The sequence below is a fragment of the Oncorhynchus clarkii genome, unplaced genomic scaffold, assembly GCF_045791955.1.
Source record: "Oncorhynchus clarkii lewisi isolate Uvic-CL-2024 unplaced genomic scaffold, UVic_Ocla_1.0 unplaced_contig_3708_pilon_pilon, whole genome shotgun sequence".
Taxonomy (NCBI): domain Eukaryota; kingdom Metazoa; phylum Chordata; class Actinopteri; order Salmoniformes; family Salmonidae; genus Oncorhynchus; species Oncorhynchus clarkii.
In genome coordinates this window covers 80,756-101,884 of record NW_027261032.1, presented here as the reverse complement: position 1 = coordinate 101,884, position 21,129 = coordinate 80,756, and the positions used below count along the sequence as shown (strand labels likewise).

The following is a 21,129-nucleotide window of genomic DNA, read 5'->3' as shown; positions in this document are numbered from 1 at the left end:
AAAGAGCAGGTGTTCTTAATGTTTTGTGTACAGTGTGTATCATCTGTTGTTCCCCCAAAAGAAGAATTATACATATAGGCTAGCTGCAAGCAGCAATGACCTGGGCCCAAGCCTTTTGACACTTCCTCAAATATTTTGCCCTTATTTAAGTCATCAAATGTAGCCACAACACCAACTCAGTGTTTAGGGATGTCTATCTGAAAGCAGCAGTGGTGGGATTTGAACCTGGGCCGTCATGGGTTGGCATGTACATACCTAGGTACAAGACGAAGGGACTAGCCCATGCCGGCCTCAGGGTTGAGAACTATGGAGGAGTCTGTATGTATGAACTACAGGTTCTGGTCTTGACTCAATCTTTTGCTCTTAGACTAATCTCATAATATAATTTATGCCATTTATCAGACACTTATATCTAAAGAAACTTACTGTCATGCGTGCCAAAAATGTTTTACATATGAATGGTCCCAGATATCGAACCCACTATCCTGGCATTGCAAGCACCATGCTCTACCAACTGTGCTACAGAGGACCACTATGTGGGTAGTGGACAAGTGTACATTTAAGGAAAAAGTATACCGTATTGAGATGCATAGCCAGCAGGGGGCTCCAACTAGCCTGGGACCAGTCTGTTATCTAACATCCCAGTCCCACTCTGTGTCAAATACCAAAGATTTACCAGATGTATTGGGTCACCAATTTACACCATCCCTCCAAGTTTGGTCTCTGTAGGTCGAACTATTTAAGCACTATAGCTCTCTTAAAATTGGAATAATAATAATAATATGTCAGAATAATAATATCCTTAACAAGAACACTAACTGTAAGTTGCTCTGGATAAGAGCATCTGTTACATGACTAATATATATAATAATACGAGTTTTCCGGCCCGATTCAGGGTTTGGACCCCTAATTATGCACCACATGTACAATTCCAACGGGGGGCAGCATAGGCACTGGCAGTGTAATTGACCCATCCCAGGCAGTGTAATTGACCCATCCCAGGCAGTGTCCGGTCCTTGTGCCCATATATCCCTGAGTCCATATGTCTGTGTTGTGTCATCACTATTTGGTCATGCTAGACAAGACGGAAGAGCCTCACTTTCTAACCTTTAACCTTTCCCATAACCTTATCTCTAACCATCACCTTTTCATTTAAACTGATAGCAACTAACTCCTGGATATTGATGAAAGTGCCTTGGTTGTCCCTTGTGGCTATCTAGTGACTGCTGAGAGGGTCGGTCTATGAGTAGAAGGTGAGGACGCTCTTGTGGTTGCCTCTGATCAACATGGTGGGAGGGAGGTTCTTGGTGAGGATGTCCAACCAGGCCATGTAGAGGTGGTCAGAGACTGAGCCTAGACGGGCGATGGGCATACTCCTGCAAAGAGGGAAGTACAGTATTAAACCTAAGTTATCTAAACAGTTGGCTATTAGCAGCAGGGTCACCACTATATGGCCGTGGGTGTCTCAGGGGGATTTCACACATGCGTCTAATACATAGTTGAAACAGGACAGATATAAGCACCAACCAAATGATTATTATTGTTGTTATTATTGTTATATACCTCAGTTAGCTTCATAGTTTTGTGACGCATTGGACTATCATATTTACGTCTTTTTTACAGAGAGATTGATAGATGATGATATGGCTCTTGTTGGTGTCTCTTATAATTAGGGCCTAGAGTCTTTCCTGAACACATGGTGACCTGATCAGGAAAAACTCTACAGTATATTGTACTTACACTATGATGAGGTTGGCAGCTCGGGAGTTCTCCTGCAGTAGTTCATTCAGCCTGACCTGTAGGTTGGTCTGGAGGAGAGAGGACACAAAGTGGTGGTGGGCCACATGGTTGGTATGACAACCATATAAGGCTTCAGTGAAAACACAGCTGTCTACTTCTGTTGCTACTGCATCATGGGACTGTTGGATTCTATTGTCCAGATTAATACATTACATTCTACTACAAGAAGATAGAGTTTATATTTAGGTGCAGGAGTTCCACAATACTTTGGAGCTAATATTCTATAAGAGGAAAAGGAGCTCAAGCAATGGAACATTTGAGGTGCTGGTACTCAGCCCCGGTGAGCTGCCCAACTCAAGCACTGGTTGAGCATGTTCATTCATGTTGTACTGCAATGAGCACAGTATGTGGTTGTTAATCAGTAGAGGTTATTGGTCTCTGTGGTGAGCACTGTGCAGTGCTCTGGCTCTACAAGTCTCTATGGTGAGCAGTCACTGGTCTGTCTCTAGACTCCACCTTTTCCTCGAAGGTGTCCAGCTCAGCGTCAGAGATCTTCCAGGGGTTGTCTTTCCTCAGAGCCTCGGCCAGAGTGGTGCTCTTTGACCCCTCGTGAAGACGGAACGGCTCAATCATGTCCTCAAACATCTTCCAGCTGGGGGACGAACACAGACAGCAGTTAGCTGGGTTAATCAGGTATTAATCACTGATCCTATGACTTTATATTTTACCTGTGCATGTTATCATTCATCTTGGCACAGAATGAAATCGACTACTCTGACACCAGAGATGGAGCAGTTTGAAGCTGAGTTGTCTTTTCTTGTGTAAATACTGAATGAGACAAAGTTCTGCGTCTGTTTTATATAGTCATTAACTATCTCACTATAATAGAGCCTTTATCCATTTCCTGACTGGTGTTGCTTTCGGCTGACTGCTGATCACATCCCTGACGTGTGGTTGGTCAGCTGAGAGTGACCTCACGGCTACAGTACAGAATGTCTGGAATCTCTCCCACCACAGCATGTGAGCGACAGTGTGTGTGTGTGAGCAGTCACATCTCCCCAAGGTTGTGTGTGTGTGTGTGTGTGTGTGTGTGTGTGTGTGTGTGTGTGTGTGTGTGTGTGTGTGTGTGTGTGTGTGTGTGTGTGTGTGTGTGTGTGTTTATATTACCTGTTAGAGTTGGGGTTTTGGGTGATGTCGTCGATGACGTGGATGTCTGCATATTTGATCCTGAACTTCTCCAGCAGAGACTTCATCCTATAAACACAGACACACACAGAGGCACACACTGATCACCACTGCTATGAGCTGCGATATAACAGGTCTTATTTCCAAAGATGTGCTTGTTTAGCCAGTCTGTTTCTGCTCTCTTGCCAACTCCTTATGGAATTGTAATGTGTGGAATGACCATGGCAGAAATGGATTAGTGACAAGTACAAACAGATCTGGGACCAGGCTAGTGGTTGTTGATGATTAGACTGTATTATCTTCCTCTATTCATAAATGATTGAAATTGATTATACGTACTCATGCCTGTCCTGCTCGACACGTCCCGGCTGGCCAGCGATGAAGATCCTCATCTTACAGTCCTTGAACTTCTTACGGGTTGTCAGGATGTAGGGCAGCAGTAGGGTTAGACCTGACACACAGACAGAGAGAGAGAGACAGTGAGAGAGAGAGACCATGAGTGAGAGAGACAGAGTGTGTGTGTGTGAGAGAGAGAGACAGTGAGAGAGCTAGAGACAGACAGACAAAGTGCGAGAGAGATACACAGACAGAGAGAGAGAGACAGTGAGAGAGAGAGACAATGAGCGAGAGAGAGACAGTGAGTGTGTGTGTGAGAGAGAGAGAGAGTGAGAGAGACAGTGAGAGAGCTAGAGACAGACAGACAAAGTGAGAGAGAGATACACAGATACACAGACAGAGATACAGGCAGAGAAAGAGAGAGCGTGAGAGAGGAAGGTAGGTAGCTATTTCAATCTATAAGCCTATTATGTGAAGATGTTGTGGTCTATAATGAAGAGAGTGATATAGACATGCTGTGGTCTACAATGAAGAGAGTGATATAGACATGCTGTGGTCTATAATGAAGAGGGTGATATTGACATGCTGTGGTCTATAATGTTGGAGAGTGATATAGATATGCTGTGGTCTATAATGAAGAGAGTGATATAGACATGCTGTGGTCTATAATGAAGAGAGACTTATAGACATGCTGTGGTCTATAATGAAGAGAGGGATATAGCCATGCTGTGGTCTATAGTGAAGAGTATGATATAGACATGCTGTGGTCTATAATGAAGAGATACTTATAGACATGCTGTGGTCTATAATGAAGAGAGTGATATAGACATGCTGTGGTCTATAATGAAGAGAGTGATATAGACATGCTGTGGTCTATAATGAAGAGAGTGACATAGACATGCTGTGGTCTATAATGAAGAGAGTGATATAGACATGCTGTGGTCTATAGTGAAGAGAGTGACATAGACATGCTGTGGTCTATAATGAATAGTGATATAGACATGCTGTGGTCTATAATGAAGAGTGATATAGACATGCTGTGGTCTATAATGAATAGAGTGATATAGACATGCTGTGGCCTATAATGTTGGAGAGTGATATAGACATGCTGTGGTCTATAATGAAGAGAGTGATATAGACATGCTGTGGTCTATAATGAAGAGAGTGATATAGACATGCTGGTGTCTATAATGTGTCACCGTTGTGTGATGTGTAAAGAGAGGTCGCCTACCTCCGTCATCAAACATCCACCAGACATCGATGGTTCCTTTGCCCTGTTTCCTCTGGAACTGAGTGCTGTTGGACACCAGCCTTTCATTCACTACCACTACCTGGGGAGACTGGGGGGTCGTCACTGATGCTGGGGGAGAGAAAAGAAAAGAGAACACATTAGTAATGTGTTTAATAATACAGTAATAGGCATTTACGACCAAGTATGCTCAGTTCCTATGATCATTCATCTCTCTCTGTGCCTCTCTCTATCTCTCTCTGTCTGTTTCTCTCTCTCCCTATCTCTGATCTCTTCCCCTCTCTTTTTCCCCAAGGTTGGTTGGTTGGGGGGGGGGGGGGGTTGTGTGTGTGTGTGTGAGTGAGTGAGTGAGTGAGTGAGTGAGTGAGTGAGTGAGTGATCTGGTACCTCTGGAAGTGAGGCCTTGTGTAGATAAGTTCCGTGACTTCCTGAAGATGGATTTCCCCTTATTCTCCTCAGCCAGCTCTTCTTTCTCCAGATCCTTCTGCTCCTGGGCTTCTCTCTCCATCTCCTCTGGGGGGGCGGTAGAGAGACACGTTACAACAGGGTTCTACTCATCATTACATCATTAGTGTACATCGTAGCCATAGCAAAACGTTTTGCGATGGAAAACCAAAATGAAGTTTAGCTCGTCCCTCCCTGTTTCAGTCCATTTCCCCTGGGTTGTCCCTAGTGAATACAACCCATCACATTAGACCACTGTGTCTCAAACCTCTCCTGGGTTGTCCCTAGTGAATACAACCCATCACATTAGACCACTGTGTCTCAAACCTCTCCTGGGTTGTCGCTAGTGAATACGACCAATCACATTAGACCACTGTGTCTCAAACCTCTCCTGGGTTGTCCCTAGTGAATATGACCAATCACATTAGACCACTGTGTCTCAAACCTCTCCTGGGTTGTCCCTAGTGAATACGACCCATCACATTAGACCACTGTGTCTCAAACCTCTCCTGGGATGTCCCTAGTGAATACGACCCATCACATTAGAGCACTGTTTCTCAAACCTCTCCTGGGTTGTCGCTAGTGAATACGACCCATCACGTTAGACCACTGTGTCTCAAACCTCTCCTGGGTTGTCCCTAGTGAATACGACCCATCACATTAGACCACTGTGTCTCAAACCTCTCCTGGGTTGTCGCTAGTGAATACGACCCATCACATTAGACCACTGTGTCTCAAACCTCTCCTGGGATGTCCCTAGTGAATACAACCCATCACATTAGACCACTGTGTCTCAAACCTCTCCTGGGTTGTCCCTAGTGAATACGACCAATCACATTAGACCACTGTGTCTCAAACCTCTCCTGGGATGTCCCTAGTGAATACGACCCATCACATTAGACCACTGTGTCTCAAACCTCTCCTGGGTTGTCGCTAGTGAATACGACCCATCACATTAGACCACTGTGTCTCAAACCTCTCCTGGGTTGTCCCTAGTGAATACGACCAATCACATTAGACCACTGTGTCTCAAACCTCTCCTGGGTTGTCCCTAGTGAATACGACCAATCACATTAGACCACTGTGTCTCAAACCTCTCCTGGGTTGTCCCTAGTGAATATGACCCATCACATTAGACCACTGTGTCTCAAACCTCTCCTGGGTTGTCGCTAGTGAATACGACCCATCACATTAGACCACTGTGTCTCAAACCTCTCCTGGGTTGTCCCTAGTGAATATGACCCATCACATTAGACCACTGTGTCTCAAACCTCTCCTGGGTTGTCGCTAGTGAATACGACCCATCACATTAGACCACTGTGTCTCAAACCTCTCCTGGGATGTCCCTAGTGAATACGACCCATCACATTAGAGCACTGTGTCTCAAACCTCTCCTGGGTTGTCGCTAGTGAATACAACCCATCACATTAGACCACTGTGTCTCAAACCTCTCCTGGGGGACCACCACAGAGTTTCAAAAATATATATCATATAATTAGAATTAATTTAACCTTTATTTAACTAGGCAAGTCAGTTAAGAACAAATTCTTATTTATAATGATGGCCTACACCGGCAAAACCCGGATAATGCTGGGCCAATTGTGCGCCGCACTAATGGAATCCCAATCACGGCCGGTTGTGATACAGCCTGGATTTGATCCCGGGTGTCTGTAATGACGCCTCAAGCACTGAGATGCAGTGCCTTAGACCGCTGCGCCACTTGGTAGCCCACATGTTTGTTCTAACCCTGCACTAACACATCCATCAACTAATCTACTAATTCTCGAGCCCTGGAGTGGTTGAATAAGGTGTGTTAGTGCTGGGCTGGAACTAAAGCCAGCAAACCCTGTATCTCTCCAGGACAGGAGTAACTACTAGATTAGTGCATCTATGACTCCTGGGGAGTGTCTCAAATTGCACTCTATTGCCTATATAGTGCACTACTTCTGACTAGGGCCCATAGCCCTGCAGTGGCTCTGTTGGTAACAGTTTATTCAGTAGATGTTATTGCTAGGAGCTGATTAGATGTGACCTTCATCTACTGCCTCTGATCTATGGACCAAAGAGCTCTCCTTATCAACTCGATCAATGTTGTCAATGTTATCAATAGTCATTGTATGATTGGGGTTGTTATATGGAAACAGCCACACAACAAACCATGAGGAGATGACTTGTTTTTCTGACAAAGTGGGTGTACTTTAACCAGTACTATATCTATACAACAGCTCTATTTACATCACAGGCCCCGAGGCTGGAGTATTCTGACTGCTTCTGTTTTATACATTTGTGTGTGTGTGTGTGTGTGTGTGTGTGTGTGTGTGTGTGTGTGTGTGTGTGTGTGTGTGTGTGTGTGTGTGTGTGTGTGTGTGTGCATGCATGCGTGTGTGTGTACTCACCCTGAGCCTTTATGATGTGTGAGATGTCCAGTCCCTGGTTCATCCTTAGTACCACGGTTCCGTACTCAAAGTCAAATGCATCGCTAAAAACACACACCCGGCACAGAACATACACTTTAATAACACACAGTTAGCACTTATCTTGCTTATTTTGTGTGTGTGTACAATGAGTATACCAAACATTAGGAACACCTTCCTAAGATTGAGTTGCACCCCCCTCCCCACTTTGCCCTCAGAACAGCCTCAATTCATCGGGGCATGGACTCTGCAAGGTGTCGAAAGCGTTCCACATGGATACTGGCCCATGTCGACTCCAATGCTTCCCACAGTTGTGTCAAGTTGGCTGGATGTCCTTAGGGTGGTGGACCATTCTTGATACACATGGGAAACTGTTGAGTGTTACAGTTTTTTTCGATTGCTAAACGACAGTGGACACAACTGGAGTCACATGTGCAAAACTCTAACTACAGTCGGCACAGCAGCAGTTCATGTGGACCAAACACTAGTTCGTTTTTCATTGCTTGAACACAGTTTTCAAAACTCTACACACTTATCCCATGACTTTAACCACAACCTGCACAACACTGTGGATTTACAGCACTTTGTTCAAATGCTAACACACTGCTGTCAAAACTGTGAACCACACATTCAAAACGGAATAGATTTCAGCCTTGTGCCTTTCAAACACTGCTGATTGCAATTTCAGCTGAAAGGCTAAGCAGGTGTCTTGTTTTAGACTTGTTAGTGAACACACACACATATTACAGTATATATAGGTAGAGCTCAGAAAGACTCATTTTGGAAATGAAACAAGGAAAATGGGTTTGTGGAGGGAGAAGGGTTGCAGGGAGAGGGCGGATGCGTGGAGGAAGACAAAGAAGACAAAGAGCTGTTATTTCAGATGAAATAAGGGCTACACTTATAGACCATGTCGTGAACCATGGTCTCTCATTGAGAGAGGCAGGGTTGAGGGTGCAACCCAATCTGCAAAGATCCACAGTGGCATCTGTAATGCGAATGTTCCATCATGCAAACAGGTGAGAGTTACAGTGCCTTGCGAAAGTATTCGGCCCCCTTGAACTTTGCGACCTTTTGCCACATTTCAGGCTTCAAACATAAAGATATAAAACTGTATTTTTTTGTGAAGAATCAACAATAAGTGGGACACAATCATGAAGTGGAACGACATTTATTGGATATTTCAAACTTTTTTAACAAATCAAAAACTGAAAAATTGGGCGTGCAAAATTATTCAGCCCCTTTACTTTCAGTGCAGCAAACTCTCTCCAGAAGTTCAGTGAGGATCTCTGAATGATCCAATGTTGACCTAAATGACTAATGATGATAAATACAATCCACCTGTGTGTAATCAAGTCTCCGTATAAATGCACCTGCACTGTGATAGTCTCAGAGGTCCGTTAAAAGCGCAGAGAGCATCATGAAGAACAAGGAACACACCAGGCAGGTCCGAGATACTGTTGTGAAGAAGTTTAAAGCCGGATTTGGATACAAAAAGATTTCCCAAGCTTTAAACATCCCAAGGAGCACTGTGCAAGCGATAATATTGAAATGGAAGGAGTATCAGACCACTGCAAATCTACCAAGACCTGGCCGTCCCTCTAAACTTTCAGCTCATACAAGGAGAAGACTGATCAGAGATGCAGCCAAGAGGCCCATGATCACTCTGGATGAACTGCAGAGATCTACAGCTGAGGTGGGAGACTCTGTCCATAGGACAACAATCAGTCGTATATTGCACAAATCTGGCCTTTATGGAAGAGTGGCAAGAAGAAAGCCATTTCTTAAAGATATCCATAAAAAGTGTTGTTTAAAGTTTGCCACAAGCCACCTGGGAGACACACCAAACATGTGGAAGAAGGTGCTCTGGTCAGATGTAACCAAAATTGAACTTTTTGGCAACAATGCAAAACGTCATGTTTGGCGTAAAAGCAACACAGCACATCACCCTGAACACACCATCCCCACTGTCAAACATGGTGGTGGCAGCATCATGGTTTGGGCCTGCTTTTCTTCAGCAGGGACAGGGAAGATGGTTAAAATTGATGGGAAGATGGATGGAGCCAAATACAGGACCATTCTGGAAGAAAACCTGATGGAGTCTGCAAAAGACCTGAGACTGGGATGGAGATTTGTCTTCCAACAAGACAATGATCCAAAACATAAAGCAAAATCTACAATGGAATGGTTCAAAAATAACATATCCAGGTGTTAGAATGGCCAAGTCAAAGTCCAGACCTGAATCCAATCGAGAATCTGTGGAAAGAACTGAAAACTGCTGTTCACAAATGCTCTCCATCCAACCTCACTGAGCTCGAGCTGTTTTGCAAGGAGGAATGGGAAAAAATGTCAGTCTCTCGATGTGCAAAACTGATAGAGACATACCCCAAGCGACTTACAGCTGTAATCGCAGCAAAAGGTGGCGCTACAAAGTATTAACTTAAGGGGGCTGAATAATTTTGCACGCCCAACTTTTCAGTTTTTGATTTGTTAAAAAAGTTTGAAATATCCAATAAATGTCGTTCCACTTCATGATTGTGTCCCACTTGTTGTTGATTCTTCACAAAAAAATACAGTTTTATATCTTTATGTTTGAAGCCTGAAATGTGGCAAAAGGTCGCAAAGTTCAAGGGGGCCGAATACTTTCGCAAGGCACTGTACATCCTTACAGTAAATGAAAACATTACAGGAATCTATTTTGTATTGCAATTATAGAATATGTACACAGATATATATTACAGTAAGTTTGACTGTAAAATATATTATTTTACAACAGGACCCATAGGCTGCCCCCAACAGGGGGAAGAGGAAAAATATTTTCAGATGCGCAGGAAAATGCTATTGTTGACATGGTTGTTGTCAACAATGCGATAAAACTGCGGGAGATTCAAGATAGAGTGCTGGCTGATAATGATATATTTGAAAATGTTAATTCTGTCAGCACAACAACTATTGCTCGAGTCCTAAAGAAACACCAAGTTACAATGAAACAGTTATACACTGTACCGTTCGAGAGAAACAGTGAACGGGTAAAAGAGCAAAGATACCAATATGTCCAGGTAAGACGTCTGAGGTTACGTACACAGCTATACAAAATATTTACAGTAAAAAAAAACACTAGCATTTCTACAGTAAAACTGTGCACTTACTGTTTTTCAGAGAGTAATGGAGGTGGAAGCACTGGAAAGACCACATTCATTTGTATTTATCGATGAAGCTGGATTTAACCTTGCCAAAACACGGCGCAGAGGAAGGAATGTTATAGGTCAAAGGGCCACTGTGGAGGTTCCAGGCCAAAGGGGGGGAAATATCACCATGTGTGCTGCAATGGCCAATGATGGTTTGCTTCTCAACACACCACTCATTGGCCCATACAACACAGAAAGGCTTATAGCTTTCCTAGAACAGCTCTATGCTCAGCTAGTGCCAGCAGAACAGGGGGAGCCAGTAAGAAACCCCCAAGTTTTTGTCATAGTTTGCGATAACGTTGCTTTTCACCACTCTGCAGCTGTCACAGATTGGTTTGCAGCACATCACAGATTTATGGTTTTGTACCTGCCTGCATATTCACCCTTCCTCAACCCAATAGAGGAGTTTTTCTCTGCCTGGAGGTGGAAAGTGTTTGGTCACCACCCACGTGACCAAATGTCTCTTTTGGAAGCCATGCGTGCCGGATGTGAGGACACGAGTCCAGAGGACTGCCAGGGATGGATAAGGCACTCCAGAAGGTTCTTCCCGAGGTGCATGGCAAGAGAAAACATTAGATGTGATGTTGAAGAAAACCTGTGGCCTGATGCTAGAGAGAGGCAGGATTAGCCCCTCAATTATTTGTTCGAATTACAGTATGTACTTTTAGTTTCTACCTTTTTTTTCTCATTACTGTAATTCCGTAAATTACTACAGACTATTGAAGCAAACTGCTAATTTTCATTTACCTTAAAGAATTGTTATGTTCTAAAAAATTTAATAAATCATGTGAAAGAATGTCACTCTTTTCTTTGAAGAAAATATTACTTTGTATGAAGTCACTGAAATTGTTCAAACTGTAAAGATGAAAAGTTTGTATTTTCTGTATTGGTGTTTGATGCTAGTGTTTTTACTCTCAGTGTGTTCTGAGTGACAGTGTGTGTTATCTCAGTGAGGGTTGTGCATAGTGTTTGGCTGCACTGAGCGTGTTTTGAGCCATGTGTTAAGAGTTGTGTTGCTTGGAATGAGTTTTGCAGGTGATGTGAACTGTTTAGCTCAGGTGACTGTTGGTAGTGCAGACTGTAGTTAGAGTTTTGCACATGTGACTCCAGTTGTTCCCACTGTCGTTTAGCAATCGAAAAAAACTGTAAAAACCCAGCAGCATTGCAGTTCTTGACACAAACCAGTGCAGCTGGCACCTACCACCATACTCTGTTTAAAGGCATGTAAAAGCACGTTCTCACCCATTCTCCCTCTGAATGCCACACATATACAATCCATGTCTCAATTGTCTCAATGCTTAAAAATCCTTCATTAACCCGTCTCCTCCTCTTCATCGTCACTGATTGAAGTGGATTTAAAAGGTGACATCAATAAGAGATCATAGCTTTCACCTGGAATCAGCTGGTCAGTCTGTCATGGAAAGAGCAGGTGTTCCACTCAGTGTATGAGTGTGACTTACTGCAGTACTCCTACATAGCTCTGTACGCCGGCTGTGTCTGCTGTCCTCCAGTCCTTCTTGAAGCCCATCATCAGAATGTTGGGTTTCAGACGACCCAGACCTGATGCCTAGGACAGAGAATGACAACAGGTTATAACACACAGGCTGATCTTGAAAGACTTACACTACCTGCATTCAAGCAGACCTGGGACAAAAACACGGAAAAGACTTCTAGTTTTCCTGCCTGGTACAATAAAACCAATGGAATCATCTCCAAAGTGCAAACTTCACCAACCCTGCATGCTGGTCAACTTAAATCAAGGTCGCGTTTGGAAGTATTTGACTCCAAGACCGCAAGACTTTCCAGCAAAAATAGTATTTTATTAATGAAAAGTACATTCCAAAACACAGAAGTTGAGAATAGCCTAGTAAACAATACTATAAAGTTCTTTCACAGCCTGATTAATTAACCTCCCTGATCTCTGAAGAGGTACACTGCCTTCGGAAATTATTCCGAACCCTCAACTTTTTCCACATTTTGTTACATTACAGCCTTATTCTAAAATGGATTAAATAAATAATGCTCCAGAGCCCTCAGGACCTCAGACTGTGGTGAAGGTTCACCTTCCAATAGGAAAAAGACCCTAAGCACACAGCCAAAACAATGCAGGAATGGCTTCGAGACAAGTCTCTGAATGTCCTTGAGTGGCCCAGCCAGAGCCCGGACTTGAACCCAATTGAACATCTCTGGAGAGATGTGAAAATAGCTGTGCAGCAACGCTCCCCATCCAACCTGACAGAGTTTGAGAGGATCTGCATAGAAGAATGGGAGAAACTCCCCTAATACAGATGTGCCAAGCTTGTAGCGTCATACCCAAGAAGACTCGATGCTGTAATCGCTGCCAAAGGTGCTTCAACAAAGTACTGAGTAAATATTACATTTACTTATCCAAATGTAATATTTCAGTTTATTTTAAATAAATTAGCAAACATTTCTAAAAACCTGTTTTGCTTTGTCATTATGGGGTATTGTGTCTAGATTGACGAGGGGGAAAAATAATTTAATCCATTTTAGAATAAGGCTGTAACTTAACAAAATATAGAAATAGTCAAGGGGTCTGAATATTTTCTGAAGGCACTGTATTTGTCTGCAGGATCTCATTCACCATTGTGTTAATCACTGATAGACTATAGTTCTGTTTAATCTGGCTTCTCTTTAAAGCTAGCACTCCTCTTGACCACCCACACCACGCTACACAGTCTTATCTCCATTCCAATGTGATAAAGACAACCATAAATGGACCATAACTCTATCTTCTCCTCTTCCTACCTCATTAACTTAGACACCAGTTCTGTCTGGGCTGAGCTAGGCTGGACTGAAGGGAGGTAGAAATGCTGTGTAAAACTAGTCAAGACTGGACTACGCTGCTACGCTGCTGCCCTGCTACGCTGCTGCTGCTACGCTGCTGCTGCTGCTGCTACGCTGCTCAGCTCTGCTACGCTGCTGCTACCATGCTACGCTGCTCTTGTTTCTTATGCTTTAGCACTCATCTCAGCTAGCATAGCCTGTTGAGGCTTACATGTGAAAATGAAGTAACTTTCATCCCAAAATGTTAGAAAACCAACCTAACCCGTCCTCTAGTCTAGTTAACTTTGAACCATGACATGTTGTTGTCATGGTAACAGTTGAATAGTCATATTATATAGAAAACAGTTTTAACCTCAAAGTAGAAGTTAAACATGATCAGGTAAAATATTGAATTTGGCGTTTACTACTATAGCCCATAAAAACGCATTGAATAACACATTTATAAATGGCAAAATAAATAAATAATAATAATCATAAGGAATAAGGTTTTGAATTGTCTGTCCTATATCTAGGAGATATTAGAAATATTCTAATTTTTTGGACACATATTTAACTCCATGCTTCTATCCATTTGTATGGGTTACCTTCAGACGAGTCCCGTAACACATGTGGGAGTCATAGAGCAAAACTGAGAACACCATCGTGTTTGTGAGAGTCTCCCTTTTTCATAGTTTGTAGGCTCTTCGGACCCTACAGACTTTTTCATGAGAAGACCGATTTTGGGGATGTCTCATGGTCTGACAAACACCGCTGTAGCTCGGCCACCTTCCACCACAGATGTGGAAGGGTGACAGGCCTGCGGTGGATTGAGATACAGCCCATGCAGAAACTCATCTCTAGCTTAAACTGACGGATTTTGATAGGGATTTCTTAATAATGTTGCTTAGATTGATATACATGTGTCAATAGACTATTAAGGATGAACCATTAGGCTTGATATCTCCATGAATTGATTCATTGTACTCATGTAAGAGGCAATAATAAAAGTAGTATAGAAAGCCTTCCTATCAAAGTGTGTGTGTGTGTGTATCTATTATAAATGATGAATCCATGTGTAGGTTCCTGCAGCAGTCAATAACTACCACAGAGTATGTGTATCTATTAGAGGTCCAGGTAGTAGACGTGGAGGTGTACCTGCATGAGGTTCTCAGTTCCCTGTCTGAAGGAGTCACAGGCCACTGCAGCATAGAAGGCTTTTATCTTCTTCTTATTCAGCCACATCTGGTTCTTCTCCATTCCAGCGTTCACATCTGTCAATGTCTCTGTTCTGGGGCCCTGGGGAGAGATAGGAGGGGATATTATATTATCTCATAGCGCTGTGTGTGAAGGAGGAATTGAAGGATGAAGAACTTGGTGACTTTAATCAAATGTCTGTCCTCTTACCACAAAGACTTCACATGTGAGACAGAGTCCGTAGTTCTTAGTGAAACAATGAGCCAGGTCCAGGAGTGCCGGTCTGTTCTTAGGTGCTCCTGTCAGCACCATACACTGAGGTCTGAGGAGGGGGGATAACAGTCAGTTATCTAAATCACATTAGTCTTCTTAACATTCTACACTTTCAGGTTAGAATGCAGAGCAGTATTGTACCAGTCCCCTTCTTTTAATTTCACCTCTAACCATGAACAGAGTAGGTTTTCTTCCACTCGCCATCCAACAGCATAGTAAGAGGTGTAATACCAGTGGCTTCTGTTGGCTCTTACCTGAAGTTCTTAACATGGTCCTCTACTCCGGTCAGTGACAGAGCGTTGTTGACCGCGCTGACAAACGTCACGGCCTGAGTGGACGAGCCCCAGTTCACATCTGAGGACAACAGAACACACTGATGTTAACACTGAACTTAGAGATGCTACGTATGTCATATGTAGTAGCTATGTACATCTTATGTCATCCCTATGTACTCATTCCTTTATCATAGTATTACTTTTGGCCAGCCCAGGCTTCCCATGTGGTAATGTACACTGGTTCTTTGTGTGTGACTGGTTCATATGTATTCTAATGTCAGCTTGATGCAAATCAATGTCTGTGTCTCACTTGGCTTCTTGACAGTGACGTAGACATATAGGAAGATCTCGATTGCGTAGGTGAGGAGAGCAGCCCACCAGTTGATGACAAACATCACACCACAGCAGAGCACCGCTCCAAACAGAGACAACCACATGTTGTAGTACCTGTACGCTGGCCTCCAGCCTACACAGGGGGGAGAGATCACAGGAGACAACAGTTAGAAAGTTAGAGAGAGAGAGAGAGAGAGAGTTAAAGAGAGAGAGAGCTAAAAAGAGAGAGAGAGAGTTAAAGAGAGAGAGAGGGAGAGAGTTAGAGAGAGAGAGAGAGAGAGAGTTAGAGAGAGAGAGATAGAGTTAGAGAGAGAGAGAGAGAGTTAGAGAGAGAGAGAGAGAGAGCGAGAGAGAGAGAGAGTTAGAGAGAGAGAGAGAGTTAGAGAGAGAGAGAGTTAGAGTTAGAGAGAGCTAAAGAGAGAGAGAGAGGGAGAGAGAGAGAGAGAGTTAGAGAGAGAGAGAGTTAGAGAGAGAGAGAGTTAGAGAGAGTACCTGGTGACTTAGCGTATGAAGCGTGGAAGCAGGAGAAGTTGATGAGGGCGTACGATGCCAGGAAGAAGTTGGAGATGATGGGCGCAATGACGTTCAGATCGGCTACACACACACACACACACACACACACACACACACACACACACACACACACACACACAAACACAGAGAGAGACACACACAACAGAGATTCATTTGAGTTGTTTGTGACATTACCAATATTAAACTAATTGGCGACTGTGGTTTATCTTAAATGTGTGTAGTGACCTCACTCACCGATGATTATGAAGGCGACAGCGATGATGAAAGTCAGAACGTAGCCTCTGATTGGCTCGTTGTTCTTGCCGTGTCCCTTGGCGAAGAACTTCAGTGCAGTGTAGATGTTGTCTTTACACAGAGCCTGAGAGGAGGAGGAAGAGGAGGAAGAAGAGGAAGAGGGGGGCGAGAAGGTGAGGAGGAGCAGGAAGAGAAGGGTGGATGAAGAGGTGGGGGAGGAGGAAGAGAGAGAGGTAGAGGAGGGAGGAGTGGGAGTTAGCTGATTGTAACATAGTTTGACAATTGTTGTCATCTGGCTAGAAGGAACATGAAAAAGAGAGGGGCTCTGTTTCACTCATCATAGACCTTGTAGTAGTACCTGGAACCCTCAGAGCTGATGAATGAGGAGACAGGTGATAGACATTAGTAGTGTGACTGACCTGGAAGACTTTGGGTGCGCTGACGAGGGAGGCGAGGGCAGAGGAGAGGGTGGCAGAGAAGGTTCCTGCTGTGATGAGAGGACCAAACCCTGACACCATGGTCATCACCTGGGGAGGAGGAGACACAGGGACTGTTTAGTGTCACTGGACTGTGTGTGTGTGTCTGGTTATTTTGTTGTGTTGTTGTACTGAATGTGTAACTGTGTTGTTTGATTGTTGTTACATTGTTGTTGTTGTTCTTGTACCTGGAAGTTGTTCATGGAGCCAAACTTGCAGCTGCTGACATCACAGGAGGAGAAGTTCCATCCCTGCTCACAGGCAGCAGTGTTGGTACCGTTACAGAACATGTCCATCCCTGTGGCAATGGTGTCGTTGATGTTTCCTGTTGCATCACGCACCACCGTGGCAGCTGATCAATCAGAAAACAGAACAGACACAACATTTAGGGAGGGTTTTGTGTGTGCGTTCGTGTGTGTGTGCGCGCGTGCATCCTTACAGACACAGAGGGCAACTCCCAGGTATGTGACTCCAGTGATGAGGATGGCCAGCAGGGTTCCTTTAGGGAGAGCATCCTGTGGATCCTGCAGTAGAACCAGAGATAAACAGCAGAAGTGATAGCTGGAGGAAACAGTGGTTTGGGTCTATGGGATCATCATTCTCTGCTGTTTAAAGTGAAGGTGCCTGTTCACAGACACAATAAAGAGTGGAACCACTACTTCAAGGTCTAAGAGCAAGTGACGTCACCGATTGAAAGGCTATTAGCGCCCACCACCGATAACTAGCTAGCCATTTCACATCCGTTACACACTCATCACTGGCTGTTAGTGACATGGGACAATAAACACTGAGTGGATATGTCCTATCTTCTATTGGATGTTTCGTGGTCCAGGTATTGTGCTTCTACCTCTCTTTTCACTGTTCATCTCTCACTATCTCTCTGTCTCTCTCACTATCTCTCTGTCTCTCTCTCTCTCTCTCTCTGTCTCTGTCTCTGTCTCTGTCTCTGTCTCTCTCTCTCTGTCTCTCCCTCTATCTCTCCCTCTCTCTCTCTCTCTCTCTCTCTAAGCTACCAATGACTTCACACAGGAAGAGGTTGTGCTACAGTAAAGCTACCCTAAAGAGAAATATACAGTAGTTTATTACGCTACCCTAAAGAGAAATATACAGTAGTTTATTAAGCTACCCTAAAGAGAAATATACAGTAGTTTATAAAGCTACCCTAAAGAGAAATATACAGTAGTTTATAAAGCTACTTATAAAGCTACAAACTACTTCGTGAAAATAATCATATCTAAATCTGAAATGTCATAATATAATTTTAAGAAACATGACTACAAGAACACATCTCTCTGGAGTCGTATGTTAACAGTGAACTGAGATCTGCTGTGTGGTCAGGCAGAGGAACATAGTGGGTCATTTTTTGCCCTTCATACCTTCAGGTCTCCAGAGATGTTAGCTCCAGCCAGGATACCCGTGGCAGCAGGGAAGAAGATGGCGAACACAGAGAAGAACGTCTCTCCATCTCGGAAGTCCGGCGGTAAGTTCTCCATAAATATTTTGGCTGTGGGGGAGAAAGAGAAGAGAATAGATGTGGATGAGAAAAGTGTCTCTGTGTCATACTGGTGATGCTGTCTCTGTGTGTCATTTGACAGAGTATAGAAAAAGACATGTTCTCCTCCTGACCATGTGACCTGAGCAGGACAAACTCAGGGCTCTCATCATGAAACTAATATAGCTTGATTATAAATGTGAGCATTATAAAGGTTATGTATTTGATGAATTCCTCTATCTATGCGAAGGAAACCTCTGTTGCCTTACCGTCATAGTTAAAGAATCCTTTAGACTTCTTGTCGGTGGAGGCTGGGATGCCAGTTCCTACGAAGACGTTGGCGATGGCTACCAGGAGGATGATCAGCAAACCGATCTGGGCCTGAAGAGACAGGATCAACAGGTTAGTCTGGGTTACAAAGTTTTCATATGAAACTAGAGGACAGTTACAAGGTCACACCATTCCTCTCCAACAGCTGAGAAACCGACTGTGATAAGGAACTGAACACATACTGATAGAGAGAGTAGTATAATGTAGTGTAGTGTAGAGTAGTATAATGTAATGTAGTGTAGAGTAGTATAATGTAATGTAGTGTAGAGTAGTGTAGAGTAGTATAATGTAGTGTAGAGTAGTGTAGAGTAGTATAATGTAATGTAGAGTAGAGTAGAGTAGTATAATGTAATGTAGTGTAGTGTAGAGTAGTATAATGTAATGTAGTGTAGTGTAGAGTAGAGTAGTATAATGTAGTGTAGTGTAGAGTAGTATAATGTAATGTAGTGTAGAGTAGTGTAGAGTAGTATAATGTAGTGTAGTGTAGTGTAGAGTAGTATAATGTAATGTAGTGTAGTGTAGAGTAGTATAATGTAATGTAGTGTAGAGTAGTGTAATGTAATGTAGTGTAGAGTAGTATAATGTAGTGTAGAGTAGAGTAGAGTAGTATAATGTAATGTAGTGTAGAGTAGAGTAGTATAATGTAATGTAGTGTAGAGTAGTATAATGTAGTGTAGAGTAGAGTAGAGTAGTATAATGTAATGTAGAGTAGAGTAGTATAATGTAATGTAGAGTAGAGTAGTATAATGTAATGTAGTGTAGAGTAGTGTAGAGTAGTATAATGTAATGTAGTGTAGAGTAGAGTAGTATAATGTAGTGTAGTGTAGAGTAGAGTAGTATAATGTAATGTAATGTAGAGTAGTATAATGTAATGTAGTGTAGAGTAGTATAATGTAATGTAGTGTAGAGTAGTGTAGAGTAGTATAATGTAGTGTAGTGTAGAGTAGTATAATGTAGTGTAGTGTAGAGTAGTATAATGTAATGTAGTGTAGAGTAGTGTAGAGTAGTATAATGTAATGTAGTGTAGTGTAGAGTAGTACAATGTAATGTAGTGTAGTGTAGAGTAGTATAATGTAGTGTAGAGTAGAGTAGTATAATGTAATGTAGTGTAGAGTAGTATAATGTAATGTAGTGTAGAGTAGTATAATGTAGTGTAGTGTAGTGTAGAGTAGTATAATGTAATGTAGTGTAGAGTAGTATAATGTAATGTAGTGTAGTGTAGTGTAGAGTAGTATAATGTAATGTAGAGTAGAGTAGTATAATGTAATGTAGTGTAGTGTAGAGTAGTATAATGTAATGTAGTGTAGAGTAGTGTAGAGTAGTATAATGTAATGTAGTGTAGAGTAGAGTAGTGTAATGTAGTGTAGAGTAGTGTAGAGTAGTATAATGTAATGTAGTGTAGAGTAGTATAATGTAATGTAGTGTAGAGTAGTATAATGTAATGTAGTGTAGTGTAGTGTAGAGTAGTATAATGTAATGTAGTGTAGAGTAGTATAATGTAATGTAGTGTAGAGTAGTATAATGTAATGTAGTGTAGAGTAGTGTAGAGTAGTATAATGTAATGTAGTGTAGTGTAGAGTAGTACAATGTAATGTAGTGTAGTGTAGAGTAGTATAATGTAATGTAGTGTAGTGTAGAGTAGTATAATGTAGTGTAGAGTAGAGTAGTATAATGTAATGTAGTGTAGAGTAGTATAATGTAATGTAGTGTAGAGTAGTGTAGAGTAGTATAATGTAATGTAGTGTAGTGTAGAGTAGTACAATGTAATGTAGTGTAGTGTAGAGTAGTATAATGTAATGTAGTGTAGTGTAGAGTAGTACAATGTAATGTAGTGTAGTGTAGAGTAGTATAATGTAGTGTAGAGTAGAGTAGTATAATGTAATGTAGTGTAGAGTAGTATAATGTAATGTAGTGTAGAGTAGTATAATGTAATGTAGTGTAGAGTAGTATAATGTAATGTAGTGTAGAGTAGTGTAGAGTAGTATAATGTAATGTAGTGTAGTGTAGAGTAGTACAATGTAATGTAGTGTAGTGTAGAGTAGTATAATGTAGTGTAGAGTAGAGTAGTGTAGAGTAGTATAATGTAATGTAGTGTAGAGTAGTATAATGTAATGTAGTGTAGAGTAGTATAATGTAGTGTAGTGTAGTGTAGAGTAGTATAATGTAATGTAGTGTAGAGTAGTATAATGTAATGTAGTGTAGTGTAGTGTAGAGTAGTATAATGTAATGTAGAGTAGAGTAGTATAATGTAATGTAGTGTAGTGTAGAGTAGTATAATGTAATGTAGTGTAGAGTAGTGTAGAGTAGTATAATGTAATGTAGTGTAGAGTAGAGTAGTGTAATGTAGTGTAGAGTAGTGTAGAGTAGTATAATGTAATGTAGTGTAGAGTAGTATAATGTAATGTAGTGTAGAGTAGTATAATGTAATGTAGTGTAGTGTAGTGTAGAGTAGTATAATGTAATGTAGTGTAGAGTAGAGTAGTGTAATGTAATGTAGTGTAGAGTAGAGTAGAGTAGTATAATGTAATGTAGCGTAGAGTAGTATAATGTAATGTAGTGTAGAGTAGTATAATGTAGTGTAGAGTAGTATAATGTAATGTAGCGTAGAGTAGTATAATGTAATGTAGTGTAGTGTAGTATAATGT

At 42.2% G+C, this 21,129-nt stretch overlaps 1 protein-coding gene across 1 annotated transcript in view; it reads right to left on the bottom strand.

Annotated features, from left to right (window-relative positions):
* Positions 1–382: 382 nt before the first annotated feature.
* Positions 383–21,129, bottom strand: part of LOC139403863 (solute carrier family 12 member 1-like) — a 36,663-nt gene continuing 15,916 nt past the window's right edge. The window contains exons 7-26 of the mRNA XM_071147029.1: positions 18,424–18,535; positions 18,039–18,166; positions 17,102–17,186; positions 16,851–17,014; positions 16,606–16,713; positions 16,187–16,310; positions 15,911–16,012; positions 15,396–15,551; positions 15,065–15,164; positions 14,748–14,859; positions 14,499–14,639; positions 12,017–12,123; positions 7,351–7,433; positions 4,898–5,023; positions 4,493–4,621; positions 3,265–3,376; positions 2,908–2,994; positions 2,257–2,392; positions 1,741–1,808; positions 383–1,376 (exon numbers count right to left, since the gene is read on the bottom strand). Of these exons, the coding sequence (XP_071003130.1) occupies positions 1,241–1,376; positions 1,741–1,808; positions 2,257–2,392; positions 2,908–2,994; positions 3,265–3,376; positions 4,493–4,621; positions 4,898–5,023; positions 7,351–7,433; positions 12,017–12,123; positions 14,499–14,639; positions 14,748–14,859; positions 15,065–15,164; positions 15,396–15,551; positions 15,911–16,012; positions 16,187–16,310; positions 16,606–16,713; positions 16,851–17,014; positions 17,102–17,186; positions 18,039–18,166; positions 18,424–18,535 (2,316 nt within the window). The 3' untranslated portion in view covers positions 383–1,240. The remainder of the gene's footprint in view (positions 1,377–1,740; positions 1,809–2,256; positions 2,393–2,907; positions 2,995–3,264; positions 3,377–4,492; positions 4,622–4,897; positions 5,024–7,350; positions 7,434–12,016; positions 12,124–14,498; positions 14,640–14,747; positions 14,860–15,064; positions 15,165–15,395; positions 15,552–15,910; positions 16,013–16,186; positions 16,311–16,605; positions 16,714–16,850; positions 17,015–17,101; positions 17,187–18,038; positions 18,167–18,423; positions 18,536–21,129) is intronic.